The 10,046-nt window shown below is 40.5% G+C and overlaps 7 protein-coding genes across 7 annotated transcripts; 4 read left to right on the forward strand and 3 right to left on the reverse strand.

Moving 5' to 3' along the window:
* Positions 1 to 8: 8 nt before the first annotated feature.
* LOC145698876 (uncharacterized) lies at positions 9 to 1,684 on the reverse strand. Its single transcript, XM_081776109.1, has 5 exons — positions 1,494 to 1,684; positions 740 to 1,432; positions 564 to 692; positions 342 to 408; positions 9 to 296 (listed from the first exon to the last, which is right to left on the reverse strand). The coding sequence occupies exons 1-5, from the start codon at positions 1,586 to 1,588 to the stop codon at positions 216 to 218; spliced, it is 1,065 nt and encodes a 354-aa protein (XP_081632235.1). The 5' UTR covers positions 1,589 to 1,684; the 3' UTR covers positions 9 to 215.
* A 272-nt stretch (positions 1,685 to 1,956) lies between these two features.
* On the forward strand, positions 1,957 to 3,506 carry LOC145696506 (uncharacterized). The gene is made up of 6 exons (XM_081773553.1): positions 1,957 to 2,221; positions 2,271 to 2,500; positions 2,548 to 2,693; positions 2,735 to 2,916; positions 2,962 to 3,159; positions 3,204 to 3,506. The coding sequence occupies exons 2-6, from the start codon at positions 2,331 to 2,333 to the stop codon at positions 3,357 to 3,359; spliced, it is 852 nt and encodes a 283-aa protein (XP_081629679.1). The 5' UTR covers positions 1,957 to 2,221; positions 2,271 to 2,330; the 3' UTR covers positions 3,360 to 3,506.
* Positions 3,507 to 3,525: 19 nt separating this feature from the next.
* On the reverse strand, positions 3,526 to 4,793 carry LOC145698169 (tau-tubulin kinase homolog Asator-like). The gene is made up of 7 exons (XM_081775370.1): positions 4,687 to 4,793; positions 4,526 to 4,647; positions 4,360 to 4,483; positions 4,267 to 4,305; positions 3,984 to 4,224; positions 3,702 to 3,945; positions 3,526 to 3,660 (listed from the first exon to the last, which is right to left on the reverse strand). Exons 1-7 carry the CDS (start codon positions 4,742 to 4,744, stop codon positions 3,568 to 3,570), a joined length of 921 nt encoding a protein of 306 aa, XP_081631496.1. The 5' UTR covers positions 4,745 to 4,793; the 3' UTR covers positions 3,526 to 3,567.
* A 241-nt stretch (positions 4,794 to 5,034) lies between these two features.
* Positions 5,035 to 5,445, forward strand: LOC145696115 (histone H3-like). Its single transcript, XM_081773103.1, has one exon. It carries the CDS (start codon positions 5,035 to 5,037, stop codon positions 5,443 to 5,445), a length of 411 nt encoding a protein of 136 aa, XP_081629229.1.
* Positions 5,446 to 5,665: 220 nt separating this feature from the next.
* Positions 5,666 to 6,909, forward strand: LOC145696113 (SH3 and PX domain-containing protein 2B-like). The gene is made up of 4 exons (XM_081773101.1): positions 5,666 to 5,718; positions 5,868 to 6,320; positions 6,361 to 6,560; positions 6,600 to 6,909. The coding sequence occupies exons 2-4, from the start codon at positions 6,119 to 6,121 to the stop codon at positions 6,831 to 6,833; spliced, it is 636 nt and encodes a 211-aa protein (XP_081629227.1). The 5' UTR covers positions 5,666 to 5,718; positions 5,868 to 6,118; the 3' UTR covers positions 6,834 to 6,909.
* LOC145696114 (calmodulin-like) lies at positions 6,910 to 7,852 on the reverse strand. Its single transcript, XM_081773102.1, has 4 exons — positions 7,723 to 7,852; positions 7,418 to 7,580; positions 7,190 to 7,379; positions 6,910 to 7,046 (listed from the first exon to the last, which is right to left on the reverse strand). Exons 1-4 carry the CDS (start codon positions 7,761 to 7,763, stop codon positions 6,985 to 6,987), a joined length of 456 nt encoding a protein of 151 aa, XP_081629228.1. The 5' UTR covers positions 7,764 to 7,852; the 3' UTR covers positions 6,910 to 6,984.
* An 836-nt stretch (positions 7,853 to 8,688) lies between these two features.
* LOC145696820 (uncharacterized) lies at positions 8,689 to 9,920 on the forward strand. Its single transcript, XM_081773919.1, is given in 5 exon segments — positions 8,689 to 8,933; positions 9,001 to 9,087; positions 9,132 to 9,277; positions 9,338 to 9,449; positions 9,490 to 9,920. Coding segments are annotated over 5 exon segments (588 nt in total). The 5' UTR covers positions 8,689 to 8,919; the 3' UTR covers positions 9,719 to 9,920.
* The last annotated feature ends 126 nt before the right edge of the window (positions 9,921 to 10,046 follow it).

A 10,046-nucleotide genomic window follows, 5' to 3' on the forward strand; every position in this document is an offset into this window, starting at 1 on the left:
AAAATGAATAAGAAAAACCTGGTTTCTGTATTTGTATTCAACCAATTGATTTGACATTATTTTTTCTATTTCTCGAAAAGATGGAATAAGAATGAACGAGAGAATCGCGGGTTGAGTGGTATAATTGCCGGCGATTTGGGCCGAGAGGGGCAGTGAGGCGATTATTATTTCAGAAAATAATTGATTTGCAATTTTATATCAGACTCAAATTCATTTTACAAAAGGGGTTCCAGCTCTTTGAACGACGCATTCCGGTGGATTTGGATGTTTGTTTTGATCATTCGTCCGCCTTTCTTCTGAAACAATCTCTTTTTAGCAAAAATAAAAAAGGGGGTTGATACCTTGCCATTGCTGGTATCGACAGGATCGGCAGTAGTCATGCTGGAGTAGCCACTTGACTCGTTGTAACTGAACACCAAGTATCGATTTTGAAAAAGCAAGGCGATTAATAAATCGATCAGTTTAGGGAGTATTCACAAATATTCCAAAATATATTGTTCTCACTAAGTAAGAAACTGTATAAATATTGATCGATATATTGAATTTGGAAAAAGAAGACTTACGCATTTTTGGCAGGGGGATTATTTATGAGTGGAACTTCTGGGGAGGGCGATGGATTGTCAGGGAAGATACCAGTATCTTCGATTTCGTCGGTTGTATCTTCGGTTACTTCTTCTATTGAACACACCTCTCTAAATTAGCGGTAAGGGAAGAATTTCCTCAAAATCTAAAACTTTACCTTGGCGAGTCGCACTCTCTCGGTTCATCACTTTTATGTCTTTGGCATCCAGCAGCCACCAAAACGACAAAAACCGAGAGCGTTATAATGGCCACTAGAATCGGACTAATCGGATCCTTCTTGCTCTTTGCTGACACTTGACAGTTTCCAAGAGGAGCGCAGGAATCGTCGCACATGACGCATAACGAGTAGTATTCGCATTTTGCAAAAGCCAGCGAAGGGCAGAAGTTTTGGGCACAGAAGGGGATGGAAGAATTGCTGCTGTATGGTTGGATTTGGGCGGGCACAGTGGATGTGACAGTCAAATTGGGAGACATGACGATGAAATTGGAAGGAAAAGACGATAGGCTGAGAGAATCAGAAATATTGATGGCATCGTATTGGCTTTTAAAAAAGTCTTCTTTCTTTGAAGTTGACAGAACGTTTCCTAGCTCGTCGGTAAGAGCGCAAACGTCGGGAGAGCAGAGATGCAAGAGCTGCCATTTGAGCCACTTTTGGTCGAGGGTTTTGAAGGAATCCGGATCAGTGGCCATCCAGACTGACTCTTCGGCAAAAATGAGCTTCGGATAGGCGGTCGAGTTAGAGATACCAAGTTCAAGAGAGGTGGAGCAGTAGGAAATGTCGGGACATGAAGATGAAGTGTTTTTCGTCCCAAAAAACGGGGAGAAACATTCTGGTGATGAAAGGGGAACGCTAAAAAGGGATTAAATTGCATTCTCAATTTTAGAAAAGATACGGCCATCAAGCAAATTACCTTGTTTTGTTAAATTCTAGCTGCAGTTTTTCCTCAAAGTCTCTGATCCCGAAAGCACCGGCAAGTTGAGCATAAATCAGCTGGGTGATAAACATTCTCTTTTCATTTTTTCGAAAATTTCATTCCACTCGAGATTGGTTCAATCCTTGTCCTTTCGAAATGGTTCGTTTTGGTTCAAGAAAGCAAAAATTTTAATAGCGCAGAGAAGCCAATCAGCGCGCCGCGCTCATGGAATTCAATAAAGTTGGAAATATTCCAGTAGAGTTAGTACTAGAATCTAGTGAGCAATTATTTATTGAAAATACCATCATAAATAATGGTAATTTATGATTACTGAAAGATGATGTTTTAAATTTTTTCATACATCATTGATTCAACAATAATATGAGAAATAGCTTAATCCATTTGTCTCTATCTTAATTTCGTTGATTATCTCCGTTATTTCGCCGTCCAGCCGGATCTTTCCGTAGATCGTCCCGTCCGATAAGTTCCCAATAAAACTCAAGATTCAAGATCTTTCTCTTGCTGAAGTTTTTTCCTTCAGTCCAGCTCTTTTTGCTGAAAAATGCGACAAAAAAAAAACAAAAACGTCTTTTTTCGGCGGAATTTTTATTTAATCCTTGTTCTTTCTAGCACCACCACCAACTCGATGTACCGACATCAACACTTACAACCAGAACTTGACGGACAATGGCTTCCTGTTCGAGATTTTCGGAGAGAATTCTGCGGTAGAGAGAGACAACGAAGAGAAATTCACCAGATTGATCACGTTTTTAGCTCATCAACATCAAGGAGATCCGAAAGGGACGAGGTTTGGACTACGACTGGGACGACCCAATGTACGGTGGCGAGCTCTACATGACTCCCAACAAGGGTTTCGGAGCCAGCGACGACATCAAGGGCGATATCATTCGACTTGAGTGCAAACATGGCGCAGCTTCCGCTACTGGACAACTTTACACTGGCGCACAATGTGTTTGCGACGGAAACTCGACCTGTTCTATAACGTGAGTCCAGTCAGCCTTCTTAACTGCATATTTCATGGAAATTTTAGTCCTAACAACCCTGACTGGACCTGTGTCGATCAAGAAGTAGCACCTATTCCATTGTGGATGGGAGGAAAGTTCAACTTCGTCAAGGGAGTCGAAAGTGGATATGTTGTACTCAAAGCTCGTCTTGGCCAACTTATGGACATGGACAGTAATAATTCCCGTTTGAAATTAACATTAGGAGTATTTAAGGCTGGGACTACAACCGATTCGATACAACGAACCACGCTGACTGGAAGGACCCTAACTACTGGAAGGGTAACGACACCTACACACCACCATTCACTCTCTTTGTCTTCTGTCCCTTTGATGTTTCCCTCGGTGGTCCTTCCAACAAAGAGGGTGCAATGACCTTCCCCGATTTCTACCCTGGCGTAAGTTAATGTCGAGTTCTTCTCCTCTTTGATTCCAAATTTTAGGAAAGCTCAAACGACGGAATGTTGTGGTCATTCCTCAGTCGAGACGGAACTCGATACTTTAAGAACCCCAAGCTCATCACTGATGAAGTCACTGGCAACGTCACCATGAAGTTCCCATCTGTCTACTTCAAGGGATACATTGATCGATCTTCAGATGAGGCTCAGCAAGGTCCAATTATCTTCGATCCAAATATGCAGGTAAGATATTTTGAAGCTCAAACTGTTTCGTATAACTCTTTCAGGTTGAGGAAGATTACACTTGCGAAATCGGTGTGATCCCAGGACATCACCCCGACCACCTTGTCAAGCTTGCAGAGAACTACCCTGTCTTTTCCGACGATTTCCAGGCTATGGAAAAGTATCTCCGACAGCCACAAACCTGGGAAGATCAAAAATAAAGCGCAAGTTTATGAATGTACAAAACAAAACCACATACTTTCTGCACCAACATTTTAGCTCCCGCGTTGAGGACTAATTTATCTTTTATTCAAAAACACTATCGCTAGACTGAGAAATAAAGCCCTGCTTGATATGCTATTTGAAAATTTAGATGTGTTGCTTTTATTTGAAGATAAATGTATCAGTGCGACAGATCAATTCACAGGTTCAGAGTCTTTCCCAGTCGAGGGGTTCTGATTTGTCGATCTTCCTTTCCCTCATGCCAAATTCTAGTCGCCCGATCAAGTAATCATAATTTGGCTAAAAGGAAGAATATAATTACGCTGAAGAAGATTTCTTACCTTGGTGTAGTAATCAAGGGATTCCAAATACTCCCGAAACGGCTTCAGTTCTTTTGGGACTCTTTCTAACTCGAAAAATCGCTTGTGGTCGAACCTCATTTTCGCATGTTTGATTCTCTCCGCTTCCCGAAGCGATCTCCATGGAAGCTGTCCGTATGTGATTTCGATCATGAGGTAGAAAAAAGACCATAGATCGTCGTGTCGACCGAGCTCCTGTCCGTTATGAGCATTCAGAGAAGCATATCTTATTGGTATTGATTCAATAGGAAGGTGGAAACGAACCTAAGTGTGCCACGAAAAGGACATTTAGTATCCCTCGGCGGCCGAAGCATTCCTCTGTCATCAGCGAATTTTCTTGCGAGGCCAAAGTCGTAGATAAAAAGGCGTCTGCTGTGCCTGCCCATCCCGAGCGCGAAATTCGACGGCTTGACATCGCGATGCAGATAGCCGACATCGTGGAGGCTTCTAATCGCGCGAAGCATCTGTACTCCAAGACGAAGGGCAGTAGATGTTGAAAAGTATCCTTACTTGAGCATTAGTTACATTCATAAGAAGAAGACGTTACCTGAGTCAGTTGCTTTTCGTAATGCTGAAATGTTGTTGCCTTTAAGAGGGATTTATTTCCTTATTTTTCACAACAAAAATCAGAAGAATTCACCCATTCCTAGTAAACTCATAATTATATAATTGAATTTTGATTCTCTGCCGCAACCGAAAAATTTGCAGATATATTTCGATTTGCCCTTCATTTTTTGAAGAACTTCTGCTTCCATTTTCAAAACCTAACAGTTCCTCTTAAAAATACAAATAATATGAAGGTTTACCTGTTTGTCATACTGAGAAGATTCAACTTTGACCGCAGCACTTTCTCCTGATTTCATGTACTTTGCTTCGTAAATCTGGCCGAATCCTCCCATTCCAATCATTTTCACAATTATCCATTTTTCTTATTTTCAAGTAATTAATACAAATATGCATAATTTACCTTTGATAATATCTCCAGGCTTCAAAATGTCTTCAACATTTTTCTCTTTGTCGCCCATGAGGTCACAAAATTTGCGTTAAAATGCGAAAATATACCCGGATATAAATTTTCGATGCAACTTGTATCGATTATTGAAATTCATGTTTGTCTTGGGTGTTCCAGAGAATTTTCGTTCATTTTGCTGCAAAAAAATTTAAAATCTTCTAGAGCTCGAGTTGTTTCTCACCAAAACTAACAAAAGTAATATGGTCGTGGTCATGTGTTTTATGCATAAAAATCTCTAGAAACAGCATCTTCCCCAGCGTATATAAAGCGCGCTCATCCCTTCACAACCTCACATTCGACAAGATGGCACGAACCAAGCAAACCGCCCGAAAGTCTACTGGAGGCAAGGCTCCCCGCAAGCAGCTCGCCACCAAGGCTGCCCGGAAGTTGGCCCCCTCTGTTGGCTCCGTCAAGAAGCCTCACCGATTCCGACCTGGCACCGTCGCTCTCCGTGAGATCCGACGATACCAGAAGTCCACCGAGCTTCTGATCCGAAAGCTTCCCTTCCAGCGACTCGTCCGCGAGATCGCCCAGAACTGGATGCAGGATCTCCGATTCCAGTCCTCCGCCGTCATGGCGCTCCAGGAAGCCTCCGAAGCCTACCTCGTCGGTCTCTTCGAAGACTCCAACCTCTGCGCTATCCACGCCAAGCGAGTCACCATCATGCCCAAGGACATGCAGTTGGCTCGACGAATTCGAGGAGAACGAGCTTAGGTTCGCCTAAGCTTAGTTAGGTGATCAACGTCCTTTTAAGGACAAATCGGACAGAGCGACTAAAACCGGCCCTTTTAAGGGCCACAAATAATTCCGGCTTTTCTTCTTCATGTTAGATTAAGACGCATAAATCGGTATTACCGATTGTAAAAGAATTCAACCGCAAAGAGTCTTATCAAACCCTCATCAGATCATTTTATGGTCACTTGGTCGATATAAATTTCTTGGCACAGAGGTCAAACTAGGAAGAAAACAGATTTTCTAGAGAAACAGGTGACTATCATTTTATGCAAATAATTCTTTAATGCAGCCAAATTATCCACTTGAGTAAATCTGAGGGGTGCCTTCGTAACGAAATTTAAAACAATTCAACCAAAGATAACCCAGCAATGATGGGAAATTGTCATAACAACAGAATTCAGATGGCGTTTCTTGTTATAAAGAAGAGGAAAACTATTGAAGAGAAGAAAATTCTCAAAAAGAAGAGTCCCGAATTGTTAAACTCGATCTCGTCGGTATCTTTAAGAGTGACAGAGGATACTATCTCATTTTTGAAATAAAGAAGGACGATGTTCTTTCAACCGCAAAAGTTTCAATAAGAAATTTCAAGGAATACATAAAGACCCTGCTTTCAACCTGTTATCCTGGCTCCGCAGAAGAGTTGTCCTGCAAGATGATCAAGAAATATTTGAAGCATGTCACTCCGAAAGGATCAACAAACGAGATGTTTGAAAGCGTCCAAAAGATTTCTCAAATTTTGAAGAGAGACTCGGCGATAAAAGAGTTAATTTACAAAGGTCCGATGCTGAATCAATTTAGGAAAAAAGTAGCTGATGCAGAAAAGGCGGCAGAGGGCTGCATTCTCTTCAAAATAAGTACGTCCTATGAAAAAAATCGATGTCAAGACAGTTTTAGTTGACTCTTCATCGGCCACGAGCACAATTGACTCCCCACAAGAAGACGAATATACTGTTGCTCAAACTTTCATTGCAGAATCTCCATCCGAAGTGACAATAACGAAGGGAGAAACGGTAAAGTGCCTGTTTAAAAATGAGTCTGGCTGGTGGTTCCTCGAAAACCAGGCGGGCGATGCTGGATGGTCACCTGCTTCTTATGTAAGTTTTCGTCTGAAACTTGAAATAACAGGCTTTTAGTTGGCAATTAACGATGATATCGGTACAAGAAATCGACTTTCAAAAGACATCGGAAGTACTTTTATTATGACCGAGTCTCACATCGCTCCATTTTTCAATACAAAAGAGCTGACTGTTCCAAAAGGATCCCTGGTGAAAATCCTTCAGGTGTCTGAATTCGGCTGGTGGACAGTAACGTACTCTGGAACTATTGGAATCGTTCCAAGACAAAAAATGCGAAAATATATTTTCTGAAATCTTCGAAGAATAAAGCAAAAGTCCTAAGGGTTTTGGCTTGTACTTATTGATGAGTGATACTTCTTTTTTGTGCTGAGAAAGAATAGAAGAGTACATGAACAGTCATATATAGAGATTAATTACACAACGTAGTCAGACTTTAGATCGATTAGCAGGAGACCATTCGCACGAATTCTTCAAAGTCGATTTCTCCATCTCCATCAGCGTCGGCTTAATTTTTCTTTAATCAATTTCAAAGTTGGCGCCTGTCTGGCTTCCCGAAAAAAAACGAAACTATTTGGCCCTGATTCTAAAGATAGTCCATCAATAAAATTCGCAATCTAATCGAGTCAACGAATTAGAAATCCTCTAACCTTCTTTGATCATCGCCTGAATCTGGCTATCAGTCAGATGATCTCCTAATTTCTCCATAACTTGTTTGAGCTCTGACGATGAAATCTTCCCACTTCCGTCGGTATCGAACAGTTGAAATGTTTCCCGGAGAGTTTCTTCATGCGAGTTTTCTGTTTCCATCGCATCTTGCACTCTCATCATTTCAATAAACTGAAAAAATCAACAACCATTTGAACAAAATCTTTTACCTCATCAAAATCAATCGTTCCATCTCCATCAATGTCTGCCAATTTCATCAATTCCTGAAGTTCTTCCTCGGTTGCTGGCTGCCCGAGTGAGCTCAGAACGATTTTGAGTTCTTCGATTTCAATTGTTCCATTTCCATCTTTGTCGAATAGTTGAAATGCCTCTCTGAAATAATAAATCTGCTGAGAAATCCATGAACTTATCATTCTTTTTGCTAGAATCAGATGATTTAAAGAGCGCTAATCCCTCGTTAACACCCAGTTCTACACGAGAATTATAGCCTTTCTTCTGAGAGAACCCTTGTTACCTATATTCTAGCAATCTTTCATGTGTAAGAGGCTTGTCCATTATTCTCTTCTTCTTTTAATTTTGGATCTCTTCGTTGATTTCAGTAAGACTCTTTTTTCGTTTTCTTATTTAGCGATTTATGCGCGCGTTTGTATTCGTCAGGATCTTCTGGGGCGTCGCACTAATTGACGATTTACTAGTTTTCGAAAAAAAAAGAAAGAGAAAGGGTTCTTGTTTGCCAAGTAGGGAGAACTTGAACTTGGATTACGGATCCTTGTTCCCTAATCTTGATCGGGCCTGGATGATCCAGAGCTCAGGAGGATTTCTTTTGTCTACTTCTCTTTTCGGGGTGTTAAATTATTGGGGAAGAGTTTGAAATTACTGTACCAACTTAGTTTTTTTTCGGATATCTTTTCTCGATAAAATAAATTGACGTGTCCTTCTTGATCTGAAAGGGATGAAAAGTGAGGGAGTGTAAACCTCACTTTGCATGGTAATGACATTGTCTATGTCGACACCTGTCGATCGTAATTTATACCTCTGCGAAAATACTTTATCATCATACTTCCACTATAGCTGTAAATCACCTCCGTAGAATAACCTCAGTTTTACCTCGAATAGTTGTCAAGACTCTTATTTTTCAAAAGTTCACTCTCTCGACTTCAAAAGCAGGCTCTGCGAAGCCCTGGGTCTGGCAATCAGTTAATCAAGTGAAACATTTATGGAACAGCTTTATTTCTTCCGTGCAATTGACGCATGCGGCCTGCCTCTCGTTATAGCAGGGCAAATTAGAAATTTATACGAGTTTTTCTTTTCCAATTAAAGTACTCGACTTATTTTGAAAGACCAAAATCCACGTGATTAAGCTTTGCATTTTTAACAGCAATCCAGGCGGAGTTTAAACTTTTTTCCTTATGAAAATTACAGTAATTAAAAGATAAGGATTAACCCTAATAGCCAATGAGTAATAGAGCTTGGGTATTTAAAGGGTTCTCAAAAATATTTTTTGCAGAAAATTTATTATAAAATTTTTGAAAAAAGGCATACTCTCATAAAAACAAAAACCGATAAATTTATTTGAAAATGCTTGCTCGAAGGTCAACAAAATATTTGCCCTGAGCAAAAACGATCTCCGCTTGCGTTTTCTTTCATTTGATTGTCTCAAACGTCGTTACATTGTGTACCCAGAGAAGCTGCTAGAAAAGGTCGTTGTTTGATGGGGCGGAAATTGTGAGTCACTCGTAACTTTTTTGCGATTCACAATTCAGGAAATAACATAGTTATTTTAATCTTCTAGAGCCGTCGCAGCAACACTTTTCGCCGCGTTTTTGGTAAACAGATACTTTACCCCTTGGTTTTTCGAGATGGGTGCTAACAACTCAAGGTACAACGATTTTTTATTTTGATTTTGATTAAATTGGGTACAAGCTTGAAAGATGTCAAATTTGGCGATCTCGAGGCAAAAGACATTGATGGAGCTACAGTGAAAATGAGCGAGTTCCTTGGCAGTCCGACAATTGTTGTAAATGTTGCGTCGCAATGAGGCGTGACTGACCGAGAGTATACCCAACTTCAGGAACGGTTCTCAGCTCATGAATAAACAAGCTCTCATAACTCAGATGTGACCTAATTAAAGCAACTTAAAAATACTTTCGGCGACGACCTTAACATACTCGCTTTTCCCTGCAATCAATTTGGCAAGCAAGAGCCCGGAAGCGCCCAAGAAATCAAAGAATTTGTTAAAAAGTAAGTCCAAAAAACCTAGCCAAGTTGTCATTTTCTTAAGATATAATTTCACTGGCCGACTTTTCTCCAAAATTGACGTGAATGGAAACGATGCTCATCCAGTATTCCAGTGGCTAAAAGCACAAAAAGCAGGGGCCGGAACACTGACTGACAATGTCAAGTGGAACTTCACGAAGTTTCTGCTCGATAAGCAAGGCAATGTCGTCGGCAGATGGGGCACTGTCACCGCCGCTGGAGATTTGGAAAAAGAAATTAGAAAGCTTTTATAAGAAATCTCTGTTTGAAACATTTGAACGATACTTTAGCTTGCAGATAACCAGCTGAAGGGTTTATTTCAAGCGTGCTCGGGATTTGATTTTGAACGAATGAAGGCTTTCATGAAACCAAAGTCTTGGACAGAAAGATCTGACAAACTCAAAGTCTGTCCCGCAGCGCAAAAGTATTTTTCAATTGTTTTTAGAAATAAAGATTAAGAAAAAAAAAAAAGATTTTAACTTGATCTCCGTCGTTTTCTTCAAAAAAAGCATGCTGATATATTAAGAGCATAGTTAACTTGCATAAGTTGGTTTCGCAAATTTCACGGACGCCTCAATTGTT

This window comes from Oikopleura dioica, chromosome 2 (assembly GCF_907165135.1).
Source record: "Oikopleura dioica chromosome 2, OKI2018_I68_1.0, whole genome shotgun sequence".
NCBI classification, from domain to species: Eukaryota; Metazoa; Chordata; class Appendicularia; order Copelata; family Oikopleuridae; genus Oikopleura; species Oikopleura dioica.

Coding starts and splice junctions, on each gene's coding strand:
- LOC145696114 (XM_081773102.1), bottom strand. CDS start 7,763: ATGGACAAGCCTCTTACACATGAAAGATTGCTAGAATATAG. Junction 7,581..7,722: donor GAAAGATTGCTAGAATATAG/GTAACAAGGGTT, acceptor TTATTATTTCAG/AGAGGCATTTCAACTATTCG. Junction 7,380..7,417: donor GAACGATTGATTTTGATGAG/GTAAAAGATTTT, acceptor TGATTTTTTCAG/TTTATTGAAATGATGAGAGT.
- LOC145698169 (XM_081775370.1), bottom strand. CDS start 4,744: ATGGGCGACAAAGAGAAAAATGTTGAAGACATTTTGAAGCCTGGAGAT. Junction 3,946..3,983: donor CCTTTTCGTGGCACACTTAG/GTTCGTTTCCAC, acceptor AATACCAATAAG/ATATGCTTCTCTGAATGCTC. Junction 3,661..3,701: donor CCCTTGATTACTACACCAAG/GTAAGAAATCTT, acceptor TCTTCCTTTTAG/CCAAATTATGATTACTTGAT.
- LOC145696113 (XM_081773101.1), top strand. CDS start 6,119: ATGATCAAGAAATATTTGAAGCATGTCACTCCGAAAGGATCAACAAAC. Junction 6,321..6,360: donor CTGCATTCTCTTCAAAATAA/GTACGTCCTATG, acceptor AGACAGTTTTAG/TTGACTCTTCATCGGCCACG. Junction 6,561..6,599: donor GATGGTCACCTGCTTCTTAT/GTAAGTTTTCGT, acceptor ACAGGCTTTTAG/TTGGCAATTAACGATGATAT.
- LOC145698876 (XM_081776109.1), bottom strand. CDS start 1,588: ATGTTTATCACCCAGCTGATTTATGCTCAACTTGCCGGTGCTTTCGGG. Junction 1,433..1,493: donor CTAGAATTTAACAAAACAAG/GTAATTTGCTTG, acceptor ATCCCTTTTTAG/CGTTCCCCTTTCATCACCAG. Junction 297..341: donor TCGATACCAGCAATGGCAAG/GTATCAACCCCC, acceptor AGATTGTTTCAG/AAGAAAGGCGGACGAATGAT.
- LOC145696506 (XM_081773553.1), top strand. CDS start 2,331: ATGTACGGTGGCGAGCTCTACATGACTCCCAACAAGGGTTTCGGAGCC. Junction 2,917..2,961: donor TCCCCGATTTCTACCCTGGC/GTAAGTTAATGT, acceptor TCCAAATTTTAG/GAAAGCTCAAACGACGGAAT. Junction 3,160..3,203: donor TCTTCGATCCAAATATGCAG/GTAAGATATTTT, acceptor TAACTCTTTCAG/GTTGAGGAAGATTACACTTG.
- LOC145696115 (XM_081773103.1), top strand. CDS start 5,035: ATGGCACGAACCAAGCAAACCGCCCGAAAGTCTACTGGAGGCAAGGCT.